Below are 19,799 nucleotides of genomic sequence, written 5' to 3'. Positions count from 1 at the left end.
GTGAGCCCATGACAAGAGGACTTCTGTGGTTTTGTTCACAGGTCACGGTCAGTAAATAGTTCCTCAATAAACTAGTTGGAATGTTTTTCCATTTGAATGTGTTATTTTTCAATAAACTCTAAACATGCTCTGTTTTCTTTTCCTACAGCTTAGAGTTACATTTTTGATAGTCTTCTGAAATTTACATCCCAAAGGCCAACATCAGTATCTAGGAAGATGATTCTATCAAGAAGTCTCAAGGCACTTACTTTGCACTTAATAAGTCTATAAAGCTGTCAGGTGTCACACAATTCATATCCATTTGGTTACGTTGCTTTCCTCATCTACCGTGCTCAACCTCACACCATATTTTCCCCATGTTGTAGAAACTGGACCACTTTCTAAAATTGGTTCCAACCAAATTCTATGCACCCCATGCTTCAGAGCTCATAATCCCTTCTGCTGCCCTAATTTACTTTCCTGAAACTTAATACATTTATGTATTTCCACAATCATTCATTTTAACCCCAGCATGCCCAGCCCAGGTAATTTTTATGGGTCAATAGGACCAAACGTTCTTATTTTGGTGATTAGACATTGTGTTTACATTAAAATTAATCCCAATTTAATTGCTGTGTGTTTAATTTTCTGCAGCTGTGCCTGATAGCAAAAAAAAGAAAAGGAATGACAGGAGTTTGCTTGAATTTAGAAATTCATTCATCAGAGTAATTCAGTTTCTTTTGCTTAAAATTAAAATGAAAACATTCTCCTGTAAGTTCCATCTCAAAAATCACATTGACAAAATAATGGATAAAAATTACTCTAAATTTGTAGGAAAAACATGCATACAAGGAAGGCTTAAAGAGAATATATCAACAGATAAACGTTGGGTGATGGTATAAGTGATTTGCATTTTCCTCTTTGCAAAATTTCTGCAATAAATATGTATTACTTTTAAATCAGAAAAATAAAAAACATTATTTAGAAGTTAATTGTGTATAATTCTATGTTTTAGAAATCAACGTACGTTCTCAACTTAAGCAGTGTCTCCTAGTGAAGCGTGGAACTTACCAGTGTTACGCCATCATTATTTTTCTCATTAACATTTCCTCCACATGACAAGAAGTGTTTGACGTCTGTTAGCATACTCATTGGTCTCTGAAGCTTCATCTGCCGCAGTGATGTCAGATCCACTCCTAGGGGGGGAAAGAGCCTTTTTCAAACAGAATGTACACTGCTCCTCAGCTGCAGGGGGTAAAAATTTAATTTTATCTTATATTTTTCAACGTGTTCCTTCCTCTTTGAAGCTCCTCTTCCAATTTGAACTCTCACTCAAAGCATCTGTAATTGTTTCTCTTGGCATGCAATCTTATTTCCAGCTAGAGTCTTGAATAATTTTCCTCTTATTATATCCCAAAATGTGATAGGATGCCTTACCCATGGCAGGCTTTCAGTGGATTTCTGTTTTAGTATAAATCATCAGCATAGACTGCCCAAAGTATGGTAAAGTACCTGCATTGAATTGAAATGAGTTGTAAAGACATACTTTCTGTTCCCTATGATTTTCCTCATTAAAACAGCTGCTCCTAAAAGCAATGCAGTGTCCTGGAATAGAAAAAGGATTTAGCGGGAAAACTGGAAAATTCTGAATAAAGCCTGTAGTTTACTTAATAATATTGTACCAATGTTAACTTCTTAGTGTGGATGAATACAGCACGGCTGTGTACATTTGTAATGCTAGGGGAATCTGCATGAAGGGTATCTGGGACCTCTCTGTACTATTTTTGCAACTTTCCTTCAAATTATTTTTTAAAGGACGTTCCAAATGATGGTTTCATGACTCTTAATGTTAATAAGGAGAAATAAACTAAAATTGAGTGAAGACTGATAGCCCGGCTTCAATGAGGTGGGTGGTTTATGCAGAGAAGACTCAGTTCAGCTCACCTGCTTATACCTCTATCCAGTATATATTTCATCCTGAGCTTTCATGGTGGTGTAATCTCCATGGTAGCGTATATCTCTGCATTTCTGCATCCCCTGTTCCTAACGTTGGCTCCTGGACATAATAGGTGTTTACTAAGGGGAAATAATCCACCTCATTCCAAGTGAAAGTAATAATAACGTCATAGTGAGATCAATGATGCTGATGGAGATGATTCTGCTGCTGCTGAGGAGATGACACCTGTCCCTCAGCAAGTGTCTGCTATGAGCCAGCCACACTTCTGAGCAATTTCTCTCTCTTATCTGATTGAGTCCTTGCCACAAACATGGAGAGAGAGCAGTGGGCTAGAGCAAAAAGGCTGCAGTGATCCTCCTGGCTGTGCCTGGTCTGTGGCCGACCTCCCCAGGGTGACTCTTGGAAAGTGACTTAGCCTGACTGTCTGTATCCTCCGTCACTCAGATAATAATACATATCCCAAAGGAACAAAGCTATGGGCAGCGTTTACAAGACCTGTCTGCGTGGCACAGCGCAGCATGGTGCCCATCGGCTGTCATGTCCCCCTAGAGCGCACCACGCCTGCCTCCCTGCATCCCTTGTTCTCCCAGCCTGTGTCTTGCACTTACTATTTGTGCCAGTGGGGGCAGGTAACTTATCCTCTGCCTCAGTTTCCTCATCTGCAAAAGGGGCTGACAGTTTATTTCACCAGTTGTCGTGAGAATGAGTCAAAACACGTACAGCATATAAAACAGGATTTAGCTTGCAGGAAGCACTCAATGAAAGGGACCTGTCATTTCATTATCAGTCAGCCTTCTGGTACATGGATCACCTGCCACACATTCAGGAGTGTTTTTCTTTACAATAAGGAGGCAGGGAAAAACCAAACAAAATAAAGCCAAATGCAGTATTTGAATAGTGTAGCTTGTTTCAAACACTCAGTTCAAAGCAAACCCATTTTAGGTGAAACATGAATGAGAAACACCAAAGCCACATCTCAGCTTCCTCATCATCAGAAGCCATTGCAGAAGGACTAACAGATCTCCCTAATTGGCACATTGGAGGTTTCTAAACAACCAGCTGAAACTGGCACTCTATTCCTATTTTTAGGATTATGGAATTTGACACGTGAGTCATATCTGGAAAACACTGTTTCTCAGATGTCAGTGTTCAATTTTGCATATGCTGAAGTAGCAGAAAAACCTAATGGCTGCCCTACTCTAAGGCCATATTATTTTAACTTTTATAATATTGCGTGTTTACTGAAGTGGTATGCATCTTTTAGAGAATTATTTAAACATGTAATTAAAATTGAGTGATAAAAAAAGAATAGGGCTCAAAGATGAAAGACACAAATTAAAAGAGATTAGCTGTCACTCATTTCAGACTCATGCACATTACAACATATTAGGTGGAAACAATCTATTTCTGGTGACTGTTGTGAAGATATGAGGGGAATATTATGACATTGTACCCCATTATTTTAAAACTTTATTTTGAATCAAATATGATACCGATTAAGATGTGAGTTTTAGATTTTTTCCGACATGTTCGGGGAAAAAAAACCCACAGATCTATTTTTGGTAAGACAATAGAATGGAAATTCCCTCACTTCTTGGTCAAATTTCTTAAGATGCTTCTGGAAAAAAGCCAAACAAGATGACTACAGCCCATAAGAAATCTATTATTTTGTAGTGGATAACGGGCCAATCCTCTCTTTCTGAAAAGAAGTTCAGTTTTATTTTCATACTGTTTCTTGAAAAAATTAATACATGCCCTGCTTAGATTTACTATTTTGAAAGGAATTTAGTAATTTTTTGTTTAATTTCGGACATAAGAAACCAATCATTTACCTGAAATGCACAAGTTATTACATGTGATACTAATTACTGCTACCTGATTACATTTGATTATATCAATAAATGTACATTAACATCTCAAGTCAATCTGAACCTTATCTTAACCTTCCTTAACTGACCCTCTCAAGGTAATATTGTTTTGTAACAATTCAGCGTTTCCTTTTCTCCATTATCCATCCTGTATCCGGGGTATTCTGTGCCGCTATCACAGATAATTTTATCACTATGCTATGACATGACCCACCCCATGGTTGTACCCTGGGGTTCCCTAAGCTCCGAGAATTGCATCTAATCTCAATTTTTGTCACTATGGGAAGCTTCCGAGGAGATCCAAGACTTGACGGGAAGCAAAAAAGTTAAGCAGGCTAATGATGAAAGTTGTTCTAGCAAAAGAGAAATAAACCAGTTTAAGCCAAAATGGTGTTGTAACCTCTACCGAATCCTGTTCCCCAACTCTGACCACAGGCTTAATGTGGGACTGTCCCAGGCAAATCGGGATCACTGTCACCCCAATAATGGGATGATTCTGAAGGGGTTGGTGACGGAACAGCATTTTGAAAGAACTTTGTTAAGCAGGAGAAACCTTCAAGGTCATTTGCAGACTGATGAATCTGGGAGTCTCTGAAAAATGCAGAGGGAGGGCTAAGTCTGGAGTTAAGAAGACCATTTTCCAAGGCTCTTCCAAAATAGAAAGACTGGGGTTTTAACTAGGGCAGTAATAGCGTGGCTGGTGAGATATGTGGACTTCTTAGAAAGATGTCAAGGAAAGAATCTGTAAGATTTGGTGACAATTCGACGTGAGGGATTCAGGAGAAGAAAAGTGATGTTCAGATACTCAGATTTCTGGGTGTAAAGGTAAAGAGAATACAGAGAGAGTGTGAAAGCACAACATGAAGGTCCACACTGGACACGTTATTTCAACTCGTCTGACATACAAGTCAAAGACACAAGACACGTAATGAAATTGCAGGTGCAATGCAGAAGGTCTTGAAAGATATCTAAGCTGCAAGAGTAACCCTGGGGTCAGGTAGCTGCTGAGGACACTAGGAAGAGGGGAAGATGACCAGGGACAGTGTGTAGAGAGAAGATGCTCAAAGACAAAGCCTTGCGAACAACCAACTACGTAAGTGGTGCCTCCAAAGGAAACTAAAAGAAGGGAGAAAAGCTATGGGAAGATCAGAGCAGGTGAGCCTTTTCATAGGAGAGTGTGATCAAGGTCACTGAACGTCACAGGGAGATGATGCAGGAGAGCAGAAAAGTGACAGCTGGATAGACAGCCGAGGGCAGAGGCAATCACCGTAGGGACGTGTCCAGATCGGTAGGGGAGGAAGCAGAACTTCAGTGGGCTCAGGAGAGGAAATTAGGAACTCAGAAGAATTATGAGCCCTTTTTCTCAAAGGATGGATTTGAAAGACAGGAGAAAGGGCCACGGGTGATGCTATATGAAGGGCAAAGTAAAAAGGGCTTGTTTTACTCTTCAGGGACTTGGAAACATAGACCTATATGTTGTTTTCCGTGGTGAGCATCTTTCCTGGACACCTTGAGCTCTCCCCGCAGCTCTCCCCTTTCTCTGCTGGCTCATTTAATAATCAGTGGCTTTCCTTGAACGCCAGCTGGCTTGTCGTGCACCGGAGATCTCATCTGCATCAGATGCTTGATCAGAACTCCTTGCTGTCTTGTTTTCCGGCCCAGGAAGCTCAGGCAGTGAGCTGAGGTTAATTGCCGCGACCAGGGGTACAGCGTATGCCGGCGGTGACAGTACAGTTAGAACCTGTGACCAGCGATTTTCCATGTAATCGGCGTGCTCGCTACCTGGCCTGTCTTCTCCCACATGTGTCCTCGTGTGACAGTGTGATAAGTACTCCGATCTGAAGCTGAACGATGCAGAGTGAGAATTCAAGGTTTTCCCCCGCCCAGTTAGAAGAACGCAGTGCACCAAGTAATGAAAATCCCATCTTGGAACGTTAGAAATTTCTAACAGTATCAGCCCATGCTGTCACAACCGATAACTCTAAAAGTGCACCAACGGGGCGGGGGAGGATGCAGAGAATAAATTGAATTAGACAGTATTTACTGGAACTACGGCAGCTGATCCAGATAAGGAGGAAGGATGTGGGCAGAAATGGAACCAGACTGTGAATGGGGTGAAGGAGGTGCAGAGAGATGAAAGGCAGAGGCCAGTGCAACAGCAGGGACAAATGGAAAACAGAATTAAAAATGTAAGAGATATTAAAGTGCATTTGTTCTGGCAAACATGTATCTCACAAACGGATTGTGACAGCCATCGTCGTGACAGATTTTCTCCTAACCATTCAGAGTCAGTATCTCCTTCTCAATTTTTCCTTAACCATTTTTTTCTTTTTTTTTTTTTTTTTTTTGCTGTACGCGGGCCTCTTACTGTTGTGGTCTCTCCCGTTGTGGAGCACAGGCTCCGGACACGCAGGCTTAGCGGCCATGGCTCACGGGCCCAGCCGGTCCGCGGCATGTGGGATCTTCCCGGACCGGGGCACGAACCCGTGTCCCCTGCATCGGCAGGCGGACTCTCAACCACCGCGCCACCAGGGAAGCCCTCCCTAATCATTTTTAAATCAGCCTCTTAAAGGAATACACTTATTTTTCTTTATATGGAATAGTAACACTGCTCTTGCAAACACTCAGCGTTCTTAGCAAACAAAATGCTCCCATGAGTTGGAAAGGTGAAGAAGTTCATTCTTTTGCAAAGAAAGATACTTAATTTTAGTTTCCAAAGGGAAAGATACATGACTGTAGCTATTACAAATTCAGAACAATGAGAACAGGAAACGATCCCACAGAACTGGCACAGATAAATAAGACAGCCGCGTTCCTCACTCAGATTCAGAATCGCGCACTCCAAGTTAAGTTTTGCAAAGATCCAAATGATAACCTTCCCAGCAGTGGAACAACAAGTCACAGCTGACGAGATGCGAGAAAGCACTACGTCCCTCCTGTAGGAGTGGGTACCAGGGAGTGACTCTACCCCACGGCCTGTCACCCGGGGCCACGACTTGGTGACCCTCAGAACCACGGCACAGCTCACAGTTTCTCCAGTGAAGATGACATCGCTTACCTTGCTTTCAGAATTAATGAGACAAGTTTTTTTTAAGAACCCATGGCTGCTAAGCACTAATTATTATTGTTCTAAGCCCTCCTGAGAATAAACCTTTGGAGACAAGTGATCTGGAGCAGGTACAGAGCACAGAGAGCAAAGAGGCAGACGTGCAGGCTTTTCTTAGAGGCAAGAAGGACAGGGTCTCAGGCACGACGTGCCTCTTAAATAGGTTGACCTTTTTCTCTGACAAAAGATCATACTTGAAGGAACTGGAATTTCTTTGGTGTTCTTTACACCTGAAGAGCTGAAAGAAAGAAAAATAAACGACGGGGCATACTCCCTTAGTTTAACGCCATATGGGGCTCAGGATTCCAAACGCCTCACACTTCGCCAAGGCTGAACTCACTCGTGAAATTATACCCTCAGGCTGTGCAATTAAACGTTCTTTGTCAGCGAACACATTTGGGGGCCCAGCCTCATAGTTTCAGCCGGCACCATGACCGTGGGGCTCTCTTCTGACAAGGGTTGAGTTTTCATGTGTCCCCAGGAGTGGATGTTGGGATGCTGTGCAAACTGCCCTTGACTTTGGTCCTCACTCACCTGAGTGGGATTCTTCGGAGGCAGGATGCTCCTAAGAGAATACACTTCACATGACCTTACGCTCATTAACTTAAAATTCAGTTGTGCTGCTTCCCTTCCCTTCCCCTCCCAGTGGAGAACAGATTATAATTACAAACCCAGTCCGGCTAATTATGGACTTTGGATGCCTGTTAAAATGTCCCTGCACGGTTGGTCTCCAGATTTCTGCCAGCTTGCAAAACTGCATTGACTAAACCAACTATGAAACGCTGCACAGAACAAGACCTCATTTCACACAATCGAGGGAAACGACGTCCGTCTGAAATCATGTAAGCACACCTAAAATATATACACTTAAATTCTACTGCCCTACCTCTTCTTCTATCTTTCTATGGTTTTTCCAAAGCATCTGCCTACCATTTTCATCCAGGTAGGTCAACAGGATGGAGCTCGATTCTGTCCCTTCCGTGGCATAGTCCAGTGGGATATTTCCATTGACGTCCTGGAGAAGGACATTAGCTCCAGCCTGTAAGTGAAACCGAACAAATTTAACATTATATATACCGTTAACATAGAAGGCAGATCCAAACTTTCATTTCTGTCTTATTGAGGAAACAGACCCAGAAAAGTTTACATTAGATACAGCCGGCAGGATCACATAGCAAATTGGAATTATTTTTTAAGACAAATTATATTACATACTTTGTGAGAAACTCTCATGGTCCAAAAAGGTTCAACTGACCCTTGACAGGCAAGACCCTAGCCGCCAGTACACTCCTCCCTACACCCCTTGCCAAACCCAGAGTACCCAATCCCTGGCTGCTAAACTGGGCACGCCTCTATGCTGGCTGCCCTAGACATGCCTGGTTGTCCTAACGCAACAGAAGTGGCCCTGCCTTCAGAGTCTGAACGGAGAACTCCTGTATGAACTTTGGTCTTCCCCAAACTATCCTGTTAAATCTTCAAGCTCCTTGCTCTCCACAGAAACTCATTTGAGAGCTGTTCTCACACGAGTCGTTTTAATAAAGGCTGAGCTAATGGCTTCTGGTTGGTCTTCCTCTTTCCAAAAACTGTTTTCCAACAAAAAGCATAATCTGTAGACATTAATGGATGGAACATATTACATACGACTATCACACACCTTTTAGCTTCAAAGGGCTCTCCCTCAAGCACCTCTGAGCCCACCGCTTGACTCTTGGCGCATCCCAGCCTAAATACAATGATAGACGCGCTTTCATTCTTAAAAATGTAGTCACATCAATTGTCACCCTTGCTCTACATTCTTTAATGAGCTCCATAAAATTTATCAGGCAAGATTTCCCGTATGCCTCCTCCCAATAACCTGTCACTAAACTCAGGCCAAACAAATGAAAGTTTCACCCTATCTTCTTCCTGAATAGGAGTCTGTATTGCAATGTGGATACAGTTAATATGGTTCATATAATATCCAAATTCATAACTTTACATAAAAAGGAACATCACATTAATAGCTTTATATATTAAAATGTGGGGTTTTGCCGTGTGTGTGTGTGTGTGCGTGTGTGTGTGTGTGTGTGTGTATCTATATACTGCTTTCCTATGCCTTAGCAAGTCTGCACAGGTTTTCCAAAAGACTGCTGTAATATAGTAAAAAGAAAATTAAAAAGGTCGAAGTGGTAGCATATTCCCTCCACGTAAGTTGTACCGCTCACCTTACCATCCAGAGTGAACCACATTATATTTTCTAGAACCACATGAAGATACTTCTTTATTTGAACAGGTCAAGTTAGATATTTCAGATTTCCCTTACCTAAGGCAAACGTCATTACAAGGTCCTAAAGATTTCAGATTATCTTCCTAGTGCGTTTCATTTCGTTTCAGTTATTCAGAGTTTGAAAAGAAGTTACTTGAGGCAACAGTCTTAAGTAGACTTTGCTGATGATTCCTTTCCTTTCGTCTCCAGTCAGGACAATAACGTTTTGCATATTTACCCAGCTTCACTGGTTCAAGAATCAATTAAGACACAGAACTACAGGGCATCCTTGCTGATTTCAACACTAAGAGGTGGGAGATAATCAGGTTACTCTTTTTTGCCAAGGCATAGACGTTTCAGAGAGGATCTTATCTATATCAAACATCTGGGCGGCAGATGACAGTGAATATAATTGAGTCACGTATTATCAATAACAGCAAAAATAAACAGGCGAGCAACGTGATGCCCAGGGAGAGGGGGCACTGGGGGAGAATATTTTCTAGTCTTTCAGGAGTAATGAGGCTCTTTCAAAGAGAGTGTGAAACTGAAATGCGGTGCTGAATATTTTAGTTGGGTTCATTCACTGAAATTTCAACCCATTAATCCCCCACTGGTCTGTGCTGCTGAATGACCAGGTGTTATTTCCTGTAGAGACCTTCCTGGGGGGGGTCGGGAACTTCCCTAATCACAGATCACATCTCATTCCTCTTTGCATGCCCAAGGGTGCCTGGGACCTATTAGGCCCTAAAAACAATTGACTGAAACAAACTGAAAAATAAGCAAACGTTGAACTTAAACTAATTACTAAAAATTGAGGCAAAGAATTATGTTTTTCGTGATAATTATTTTTAACTAAATTTTCTGACATTCATTTTTAAGAGTATGTACATGAAATTACAAAATCACTCTATGCATACTTAAGTTTCCTGCCTTCACTCTTTCTAGATGGATGACAATTGTGGGAGACTTTTTCTCCCTCTTTCCCCTTTCCATCAGTCCCTCCCTCCCTCCCCTCCCTCCCCTCCCCACTCCCTCCCCCTCCCTCCCCCTCCCCCTCCCCTCCCTCCCCTCCCCCCCTCCCCCCTCCCTCCCCCCCTCCTTCCCTCCCTTTCTTTCTTTCCTTGCCACTGGACATGGGTGAGACACCCCAGCTGCAGTGGCTCTACCCCCACCACTCAACTATCTGGTCTTAGTAGATGTCCCTAGAAGAGCTGATTCACGTGCCACAAAACATGTATCTACATGATCCCCTGAAAAAGCTGTATTTCTTGACTCAGAATTCTGAAATTGTACATATATATACAAAAACCCCATTGATAAGATTCATGGCTGATTATTACTCTTAGTCTGACTAACTCAGAAGGTAATGTGTTGTTAATGGGTCCCTCTGGAGCTAAGACTAAGGCACGTCCTTCAGTTGTGGCTTCAAGAAAATAAATCACGTCGTGATTGGTTTCATCAGGGAAGTAAATGTTATATTATGCAAAAGCAAACTCCTCAAATGCTTTTGCAGTTGAGGCCTGCACAGTTCCTACTGGGAGCCCTGAATACATTTCCTTTCTCATTATGCAAGCTGGAAGGCCACCCCATCTCCAATTTGTCCTACACTCTGTGCCTGGAGTATTGGAAATAGAACTCAAATGCCTCATTCTTCTCAAGTAGGATTCTTATTTACTGCATGTCAGATGACATATGAACAAATAAATGCACATTTCCTGTAAATAAATATTTTATTAGTTTACATAGCAATTTAATGTCAATGAATAAACTTGCCAATTGTTTCATTTAGTAATAATTCCCCAGCACATTAAAACTGAAATTTTAATGACAGGTACCTGGTGGACTTTTAATAAGCAAATACCACTTTTTTAATATAAAACTTTATTGGAGTGTAATTGCTTCACAATACTGTGTTAGTTTCTGTTGTACAACAAAGTAAATCAGCCATATGCATACATATGTCCCCATATCCCCTCCCTCTTGAGCCTCCCTCCCACCCTCCCTATCCCACCCCTCTAGGTCATCACAAAGCACCGAGCTGATCTCCCTGTGCTATGCGCCTACTTCCCACTAGCTAACTATTTTACATTTGGTTGTGTATATATGTCGCTGCTACTCTCACAATATAATCCCTATCAAACTACCGATGGCATCTTTCACAGAATTAGAAAAAAAATTTTACAGTTCGCATGGAAACACCAAAGACCCTGAACAGCCACAGCAATCTTGAGAAAGAAAAATGGAACTGGAGGAATCAGGCTCCCTGACTTCAAATTATACTACAAAGCTACAGTAATCAAGACAGTATGGTACTGACACAAAAACAGAAATATAGATCAATGGTACAAGACAGAAAGCCCAGAGATAGGCCCATGCACATATGGTCACCTAATTTATGACAAAAGAGGCAAGAATATACAATGGAGAAAAGACAGCCTCTACAATAAGTGGTGCTGGGAAAACTGGACAGCTACATGTAAAAGAATGAAATTAGAACACTACCTAACACTATACACACAAATACCACTTTTTATATGCAAATAATTTTAGTAACTTTTTATTTTGATATAACTTCAAGTTTACTCCAAGTTGCAAGAATAGTACAAAGAAGTCCTACATATCTGTTATGGGTTGAATTACATCCCCCCAAAAAGCAATGTTGAAGCCCTAACCCCTGGTACCTGTGAATGTGAACTTATTTGGAAATAGGACCACTGTTGATGAGAATAGCTAAGATGCAGTCATTCTGGAGTAAAGTAAATGACAGGTGTCCTTACAGAAAGAGGGTTATTGGGGACAAGACACAGAGGATGAGACAGCCATGTGAGGATCGAGGCAGAGATTGCAGTGACACTGCCACAAGCCATTGAGTACCTGAGACCACCAAGAGCTCAAAGAGACACAGAAGGATGCTTTCCCATAAGTTTCAGAGGGAGCACGACCCTGCCAACACCTCGACTTTGGACCTCTGGCCTACAGAACTGTGAGACAACAAGTTGCTTGAAACCACCCAGTTTGCAGAACTGCATAATGGCAACGCTAGGAAACCCTTTACCCAACTTCACCAATTACTGACACTTTTCCCCTATTTTTGCTTTCTCTGTTTCTCTTATTTTTCCTGAATCTTGTAAAAGTGAGTCACAGGCACCATGTCCCTTTACCCCTAAATATTTTAGTATGTACATCATGAAAATAAGGATATTCTTTTGCGTAAGAGTTATCAAAATCAGAAAGTCTGGCATCACTAAATTCCATTATATAAAGCACAGTCCACATCCAAGTTTCATTAATTTTTTCAATGACATCCTTGATCGCTATCACCCCGTGGCTCAGGACAGAATGAGGGGTTACCTGGGGCATTTTCTTTTCCTTTCTCTTTAGCCTTCTTCCACTTGAAACAGTTCTTCTGTCTTCTTCTTTAAGACCTTCTCTCATAGGTCCTTCCGATGAGATTTTTGGCAGGCAACCACAGAGGGGATATTGTGTTCTTCCCATGGTGCCTTTTCATTTAAGGCCCACCCAGATCTCTCTCCCACCTCAAAATCCTTAATCACATTTGCAAAGTCGTTTCTGCCACGTAAGACTAAAACATTTTTACAAAAAGGGAACAGTGCCTTTTTCTTCCAAAGAGTTCCTAACAGACTATGTTACTGTAAGTTATACATAATCTGCTTCTGGAAGTTGGATTTTACTCCTGTTAGTCAATTCTTCCCTAAAATTAGTTTAAATGAGGTTTTATTCTTAGTAAGATTTAAGGGACATTACATTGGTGGTCTGACTGGAAGATGAAGATGGAGAGGGCTTTCTCCCTCGTCCTGGAATGAGTGACAACCATGGGAAAAATTTGCACACCAGGATCAGGGCAAGTGGTGTAACTATGATGTAAAGGTGAGAAGAGAATGTAGTAGAAAGTATATTGACTTTGGACCACAACCTGTATTTGAATCCTAGCTTTCCCATGAATATTGTTACCTCAGGAGGTTAGGGTGTCTGATCCAGTGGTATGTGGTCTTTGAAGAGTTTTTGTTTTTTAAATAAACGACATAGGCAGCTTGGGAAAAAAAAAAAAAAAAGGTGCCAGAAGACTCCTGATGTTCCTTGATCCCGGTGGTGATGAAGGTAACTTTGATCACTTGGTTGAGTGATGTTTTTAGACTGTCAAGTTGCAGCTGAGAACCCATGGGTTCATACTGATATCAGTAACAAAATGAATCCCTGACAACAGGGGAGAAGAAAGCTCTTCCTTGTGATAGAACACCAACTGGTACATGTAGCAGGAATGATAAGGTTAGAATTTAGCATTCATTAGAGTAATAATTCAGATGAGAGTCACCAGGGGATGCTAAAACTATTGGAAATACTGGAGCATTGGAAAGGTCAAAGTTTGGGAGAATCGCTGATGAGGAATACAATATTTACAGTCTGCAAACACCCTGCCACAAAATATTCCATTTAAATATAAAAATGCTGGCATCAAACATGATAGGGAAAATAGAAAAATGTGAGTGGGTATTTGGTGCTTTTGAGTTGCAGAGAGTTTCTCTTCTTTTTTTAATTGAAGTAGAGTTGATTTACAATGTTGTGTTAACTTCTGCTGTACAGCAAAGTGACTCAGTTATACATTCTTTTTTATATTCTTGTTTATCCCAGGAGTTTCTCTTCTTTGAATAGGAAATTTTTGTACTCCTGTGCTAAGGTAAAGGTTATCCCAAACTAATATATAACACACACGCACTTATTTTAGGACAGAGAACATGCTATTGGCATCCTGTAAGTTTTTGTTTTAAGGACACTGGGAATTGTATTGTGAGACCAGAGAGTGTCTCTAATCTCCCTCCATCTTCCAAGTGCCACGTCGTCTGGACCCCATCGTCCCTCCAACCCCTTATTTCCACCGGCCTCTGGCTCACTGCCCTCCAGCTACACAGGTCTCCTTCCTGTCCCTCACGTAATGCCCGGCTCCCACTGCCTTCACCTGCTGGTCCAGCTGCCTGGAACGCTTTCTCCCTTGGGCATCTTGAGATGGCTGTTCCTTTATAGCTTCTTCATCGAATCGCTGTTTAAAGGTCCCCATCCCCCAATACTTCATCACTTCACATCACCTTACTCTGTTCTAATTTTCTCACAGTGATGATTATGATCCAATGTCTTAAGCACACACATACGTACTTATTGACAATATCCCACACTAGGTTTCAAGCTCCATGAGAGAAAATACTTTGATATTTCTATATCTCCGGGATCTAATAAAGGCTCTACGTGCTCAGAAAACAATTATTAGTAAATAAATGAATGAATTATTAAAACTGTTAAATTATGTATTTATATATTTTTTTATATTTATATATTTTTTTATTTTATCACTGACAATTTGAAATGTTAGAACTTTCATTTTGTTTTTTATTCTTATCAAACTTTCATTTTGGACACTGAAATTTGAATTTCACATAATTTTCAAAGATCACAAAATATTCTTCTTTTTTTTAAAATAAACTTTATTTTATTTTATTTTTTGGCCACACTGCGCGGCATGTGGGATCTTAGTTCCCCGACCAGGGAGCGAGCCAGTGCCCCCTGCAGTGGAAGCGTGGGGTCTTACCCACTGGACTCTTAGGGAAGTCCCTCTTCTTCTTTTGATATTTTCCACCATTTAAAAATGGAAATGTTAGCTTACAGGCCATCAAAACAGAGAGTGGGCCGGATTTGTCTCATGGGGCCTACCTAGTTTGCAGACCCTTGGAATAGAATAAAATATAGAATGTCAAACACAGAAGAATACAAGCTCTCAAAATCTTGTTTAAAATTTGAGCTCCATTATTTGAATTTATTTTCTTTTTTTCCAGCTTTATTAAGATATAATTGGCATAGAACACTGTGTAATTTTAAGATGTACAACGTGATGATGTGATATAGGTATATATTGTATAATTGTAACTTTTTAAAATTCGCAGTTTTAATTCTAGGAAAATCTATTTCTTAACATGTTCATGGCTACTGTATCCCTTTTCTAAATAATCTATTCAAGTGCTTCGGCTATGTAAAAATTGGGACATTATTTTTGTTAATATTTTAAAGTGCTTATAATATTTTAGCACAAACTCTACGGAGGAAAGAGCAAAAATTGTAAAAACCAATCTATTGGCATAGTTACATATTCAGGCATAATAAAAGGGCTAATACAACTTAATTTGATTTTCATTATGTTTTTCGCAAATATAAGCATCTGACACATTACATAAATTGTTTGATTTAAATCTGACTGCAAACTATATTGTAAAATACGTTGTACTATAATCCATACCCTATAAAATTTGGGGGTACATTTAGCTTATCACCTCCAAGAAACCAGTTAAAAATTGTCCCCACATTTTTCCAATTCATTTGATCAAAAATACCCTGTGTTTGGGAAATGCAATAATATTCACTGCTGAACTATTCATGGAGTCTCATATTAAATAAGAAAACTTTCTATCCTACAAGCAATGCACACTCAAAAGAAAGGGAAATATTTAGATAAAAACAAGAAACCTAAATGGGGTTTCTTACACAGAAGAAGTCTGTAAATTTGTACGTCTGTATTGTCCACTATTTTGCATTAATTAAGGTAAAAAGTTTGGTGAAACTATTACAAAATGGAACGTTAGAACACAAGGAGCTGCAACACAGGAACACAAAGGATGGGGAGGTGTGGGTTAGAGGTGGTGGAAAACGGGAGAAATGGGGGGAATCTGGCTTGGCCTCAGGGAAGGCTGGCTCTGAGTGCCGGGTTTCGGCTCACTGGTTTTGCGACCAAGGGCAAACCACCCAGTTCTGCCCTTCAGTTTGCAAAGTGGAGCCAACTCTGAGTCTATAATGTGTAGGAGAGTTATCTTCAGTATAAGCCCATGCGGTACCCAGCCCAGGGCCAGGCACTCAACAAATGGTAGCTACCCTAATAATTAATTGGAAGAGGAAGAATATCTTATTATATATATTATTTGCAAAGACAACCATTAGATCACCCATCCTTCTCGGCAAGCACAGTTTTTAGCTAGGTTTAAGAATTAAAATCTGGAAAATGGGACAGAATGAAAAACTTGCGAAGACATAGGACCGTACAGCCCAGAGCTCTTTGAAATATTAAAGATGGCAGGTTTGGTTTGGTTGGATTTCTCTCTTGCACCCCGCTTACTTTTTTTTTTTTTTTTTTGAATTTATTTTTGGCTGTGTTGGGTCTTCACTGCTGCGCGCGGGCTTTCTCTAGTTGCGGCAAGCGGGGGCTACTCTTTGTTGCAGTGCGTCGGCTTCTCACTGTAGTGGCTTCTCTTGTTGCGGAGCATGGGCTCTAGGTGCGTGGGCTTCAGTAGCTGTGGCGCGCAGGCTCAGTAGTTGTGGCTTGTCGGCTCAGTAGTTGTGGCTCACGGGCTCTTCAAGCAATTCATGGAAAAGACTCTGACAAGTACAGGTTTCTGGTAACTGACTATACTGCTGAACTGCATGAATAAGCATTTTCAGAACTCTAATGGAAAATTGATGAATTCATAAAAGTGCTAACAAAAGATCAAGATAAAAAAAATTAATTACATGGGACTGAGTGAACTGATGAGGATGATTATAATTTTTGTGACTTTCTGTTTGAAGCAAAAAAAAAAAAAAAAAAGACAAGCAAACCCAAAGAGTCCCCCAAAATTGAAACCTAAAATCATGAAGAAAAAGGATGGTAGATAATCACCCAAAAGGGCAAGCAGATGCTGTCAGAAATGACAAATGCTCACGTTTCTGTGTAGTACCTGCCCTCTCTACTCTGCTTCATTGTATACTCTTTATTATTCTTGAAATAGACAGTTGACAAGAATGTTATTTTATTCTGAATATTCAAGCCACCAAAAGGAACTGGTGAAGAAACACTTAAACCTGGCTACCCCAAGCCGTTGAATCGCAATCTCTTTCCCCAAACCTCAGCTGAGACATCAGAGTTGAAATCCCTGCAGCAGTCAGAGGGATGCTGTCAGGTACGGCGTGTACCAGCAGAAACCTGTAAGAGAGTGAACTAGCCCTGACAGCCACCAGTGAACAGGGCTGAGAAGGAAGGACTCATTGTCTGGGCACAGGCCTTCCTGTCCCTCCTGTTATCTGAATCAGACCAACCAGAGGACTGCTGAGCTGCTACCTGCCTGAGATCATGAAAACTTAGTGAACCGAAGCAGAAATTTCATGCATCTCTGGTCCCAAGCAGAGACTTTCCCACTGGTTTCCATTGTTTAAGCAGCGACAGAAAACTAGGAGCAAGTCATTTTCCTTTGGATTCTAGATTTTGGGGCAGATAACATAGGAGGTGATACCGCTGGGGAATCCATTTGTTCATTAAGGAACTATGCATTCAGCGCTAATTATGATGAAAGTGTGCTTTGAGATTTTAATGACTGCAACTTTTTATGGTAATAAAAAATTAAAAACCTGTGTTACAAGCATTTAAAATTTTACAACAGCTGAAATTATACTGGAACACATTTTACAGCCCCCTCTGCAAACATCCTGAGGTCAGTAATTATTACTTTGGGAGCACATAAATATTTATGTGTAGCATGGCTGCCATGCTAAGTAACAAACCACGCCAAGAAAAGAAAACCTGTAAGAAAGAAAAGGTAATTGTAGAATTCCAAGGGACTGGGGTGTGAATGGCATTTACAACGCTAAAGAAACCTCTAATACTAACCTGACAGAAGTTTGCTGTGATGAAAAGGGGAAGACGGGCACATGGGCAGAATGGGTGTATCCAGCGGGGGCTGGGAGTGTCACACAATAGCTGAATCCCTGTCTTCTAGACTGAATATGAAAAATCAAGGTGTAGCAATATTAACATAGTTATTTAACACGAAATACATATAAAAGTCAGAGGAACCATCTAAAAGAGTTGAAGGTGGTTGTATTTGGGAAGAAAAATTCGAAGGGTAGAGCTGAAGGGAACGGCTGAGTTTTACAGAGCTTCCAACAAGCCTTGTAAAACTATCTGGCTTTTAAAAACATGGGTACGCATGACAGGTAAAAATCTAAAGTGAAAAAAAAATTGAATGGCCTGCATAAAAATATGTGATGAGCGCTCCCCTGGTGGCACAGTGGTTGAGAGTCCGCCTGCCGATGCAGGGGACACGGGTTCGTGCCCTGGTCCGGGAAGATCCCACACACACGTGTAGGGAAGAGGGAGAGGGGAGAGAGACTGATTTAAAAATACATCAAAATATATTCTATGTGATGGAATTGTCAGTGATACTAAATCTCTATACATCTGTGGGTGTCCTTCAATTTTCTACAATAAACCTGTGATATTTATGTTGAGAAAACTGTGTTTCAAACTAAACAATGAACAAAACTATGAAACAAGATGAAAACACATGAGCATTCTCTTGGGGCCCTGGCAAGTTTCAAATCTACTAAATTCCAGGGTGAGGAGTAAAACTTGAGACAAATTAACAATTATCCAGTGACCTGGCGCACGTAACATTTGAATCAATTCATGGCCTGAATATAAAGGTCAGCCATCCAATTAAAAGATACAATTTCGTAAGCAAGCCTGTTGAATCTGCATTTCTGAGAAAGAAGCTAAGAAAAGAAATCACGGGTTCTAGGGTTAGTAAAGAGCCCGGTATGGTTCGGGTAAGTTCTCAAGGCCCATGCAAATATCACGTTTCCTACTAGGCCTCTCATTTCTTCCTATAGGAGGTTTTTTGGGGACCACACAAAACTTAGTAAATACTTATTGACTAAGACCTTATATGAAAGAGCCAGGACCCTCCCACCTCATTCATCCTTTACAGAATCATTCTCCAATACCAGTCTGATGTTTACTCTGCTTTTTAAAAAGTCTGTTTCACTAATCTGAACACTTCATACCTGCTCTGAGAACATATAGCTTTTTTCGGGTCTGTTTACCAATAAGCTGAAAATACAGGCCTTTCATACTTTCTGTCCCTTAATTTTGTGCTGCTGGCCTTCGTGCGTGGTGTTTATCTCCAGTGCCTTATGATGTCAGCACCTCTCTTTTTCTTTCTTTAGTCTAGAATATTCTATTACAGTTTTCATGTTCCACACTGTAATATTTAGGTATGTACACAAGGGAAACCACATAAGGTTTAATATGTTTTTACATTTGATCTAGGGATGCAGTTTGCAAATTTCTTAGGTTTGCTTCTCCATGTTTGAATGACTAGCTTCCCCTGTAATTAGTACAGTCCCCCCAACGCCATAGGGAAGCTCTCAAGGCATTTTTCCCCTTGACTTTCACGACAGTGCAAGCTTCTGGTTTGCCTTCTAAATCTGGCTTCCCTTTCTCAGTCTTCCTTGGAGCCTCCTGTTTCTCTCGGAATCTTTTAATTAGCTTTCTTTGGACCCTTTTTCAAATGTTCTTTTTTTCGGACTTCACATTTTCATGGGTTGATCTGATTTACTCAAGGGCTTCTGTTACCCTGTGCATGCAGATAAGACTTTTCTCTCTCTCCTGAGTTCCAGAACCAACTGCCTCCTAGATTCCTCCAGGTGGATGCTTTCCGTGGGTCCTGAGCTTCATATATTCAAAAAGGCATGCATGGTCCTTATGTAGAAAGATTTTTCCGCTGGTGTTTGCTTTCTTTGTAATTGCACCCTCCCTCCCAATTTCCCCAAGTCAGA

General features: G+C 40.9%; 1 protein-coding gene across 4 annotated transcripts in view; it reads right to left on the bottom strand.

Moving 5' to 3' along the window:
• Positions 1-19,799, bottom strand: part of MYO16 (myosin XVI) — a 530,197-nt gene that overhangs the window by 313,123 nt on the left and 197,275 nt on the right. For all 4 annotated transcript variants that reach the window (XM_030856764.2, XM_060288080.1, XM_060288082.1 and 1 more), the window contains exons 5-6: positions 7,841-7,949; positions 1,051-1,175 (exon numbers count right to left, since the gene is read on the bottom strand). In XM_030856764.2, coding sequence (XP_030712624.1) covers positions 1,051-1,175; positions 7,841-7,949 — 234 coding nt within the window. The remainder of the gene's footprint in view (positions 1-1,050; positions 1,176-7,840; positions 7,950-19,799) is intronic.

This window comes from Globicephala melas, chromosome 18 (genome assembly GCF_963455315.2).
Source record: "Globicephala melas chromosome 18, mGloMel1.2, whole genome shotgun sequence".
Lineage (NCBI taxonomy): Eukaryota > Metazoa > Chordata > Mammalia > Artiodactyla > Delphinidae > Globicephala > Globicephala melas.
The sequence above is the reverse complement of the archived record's forward strand: the minus strand, read 5'-3'. Positions and strand labels throughout refer to the sequence as shown.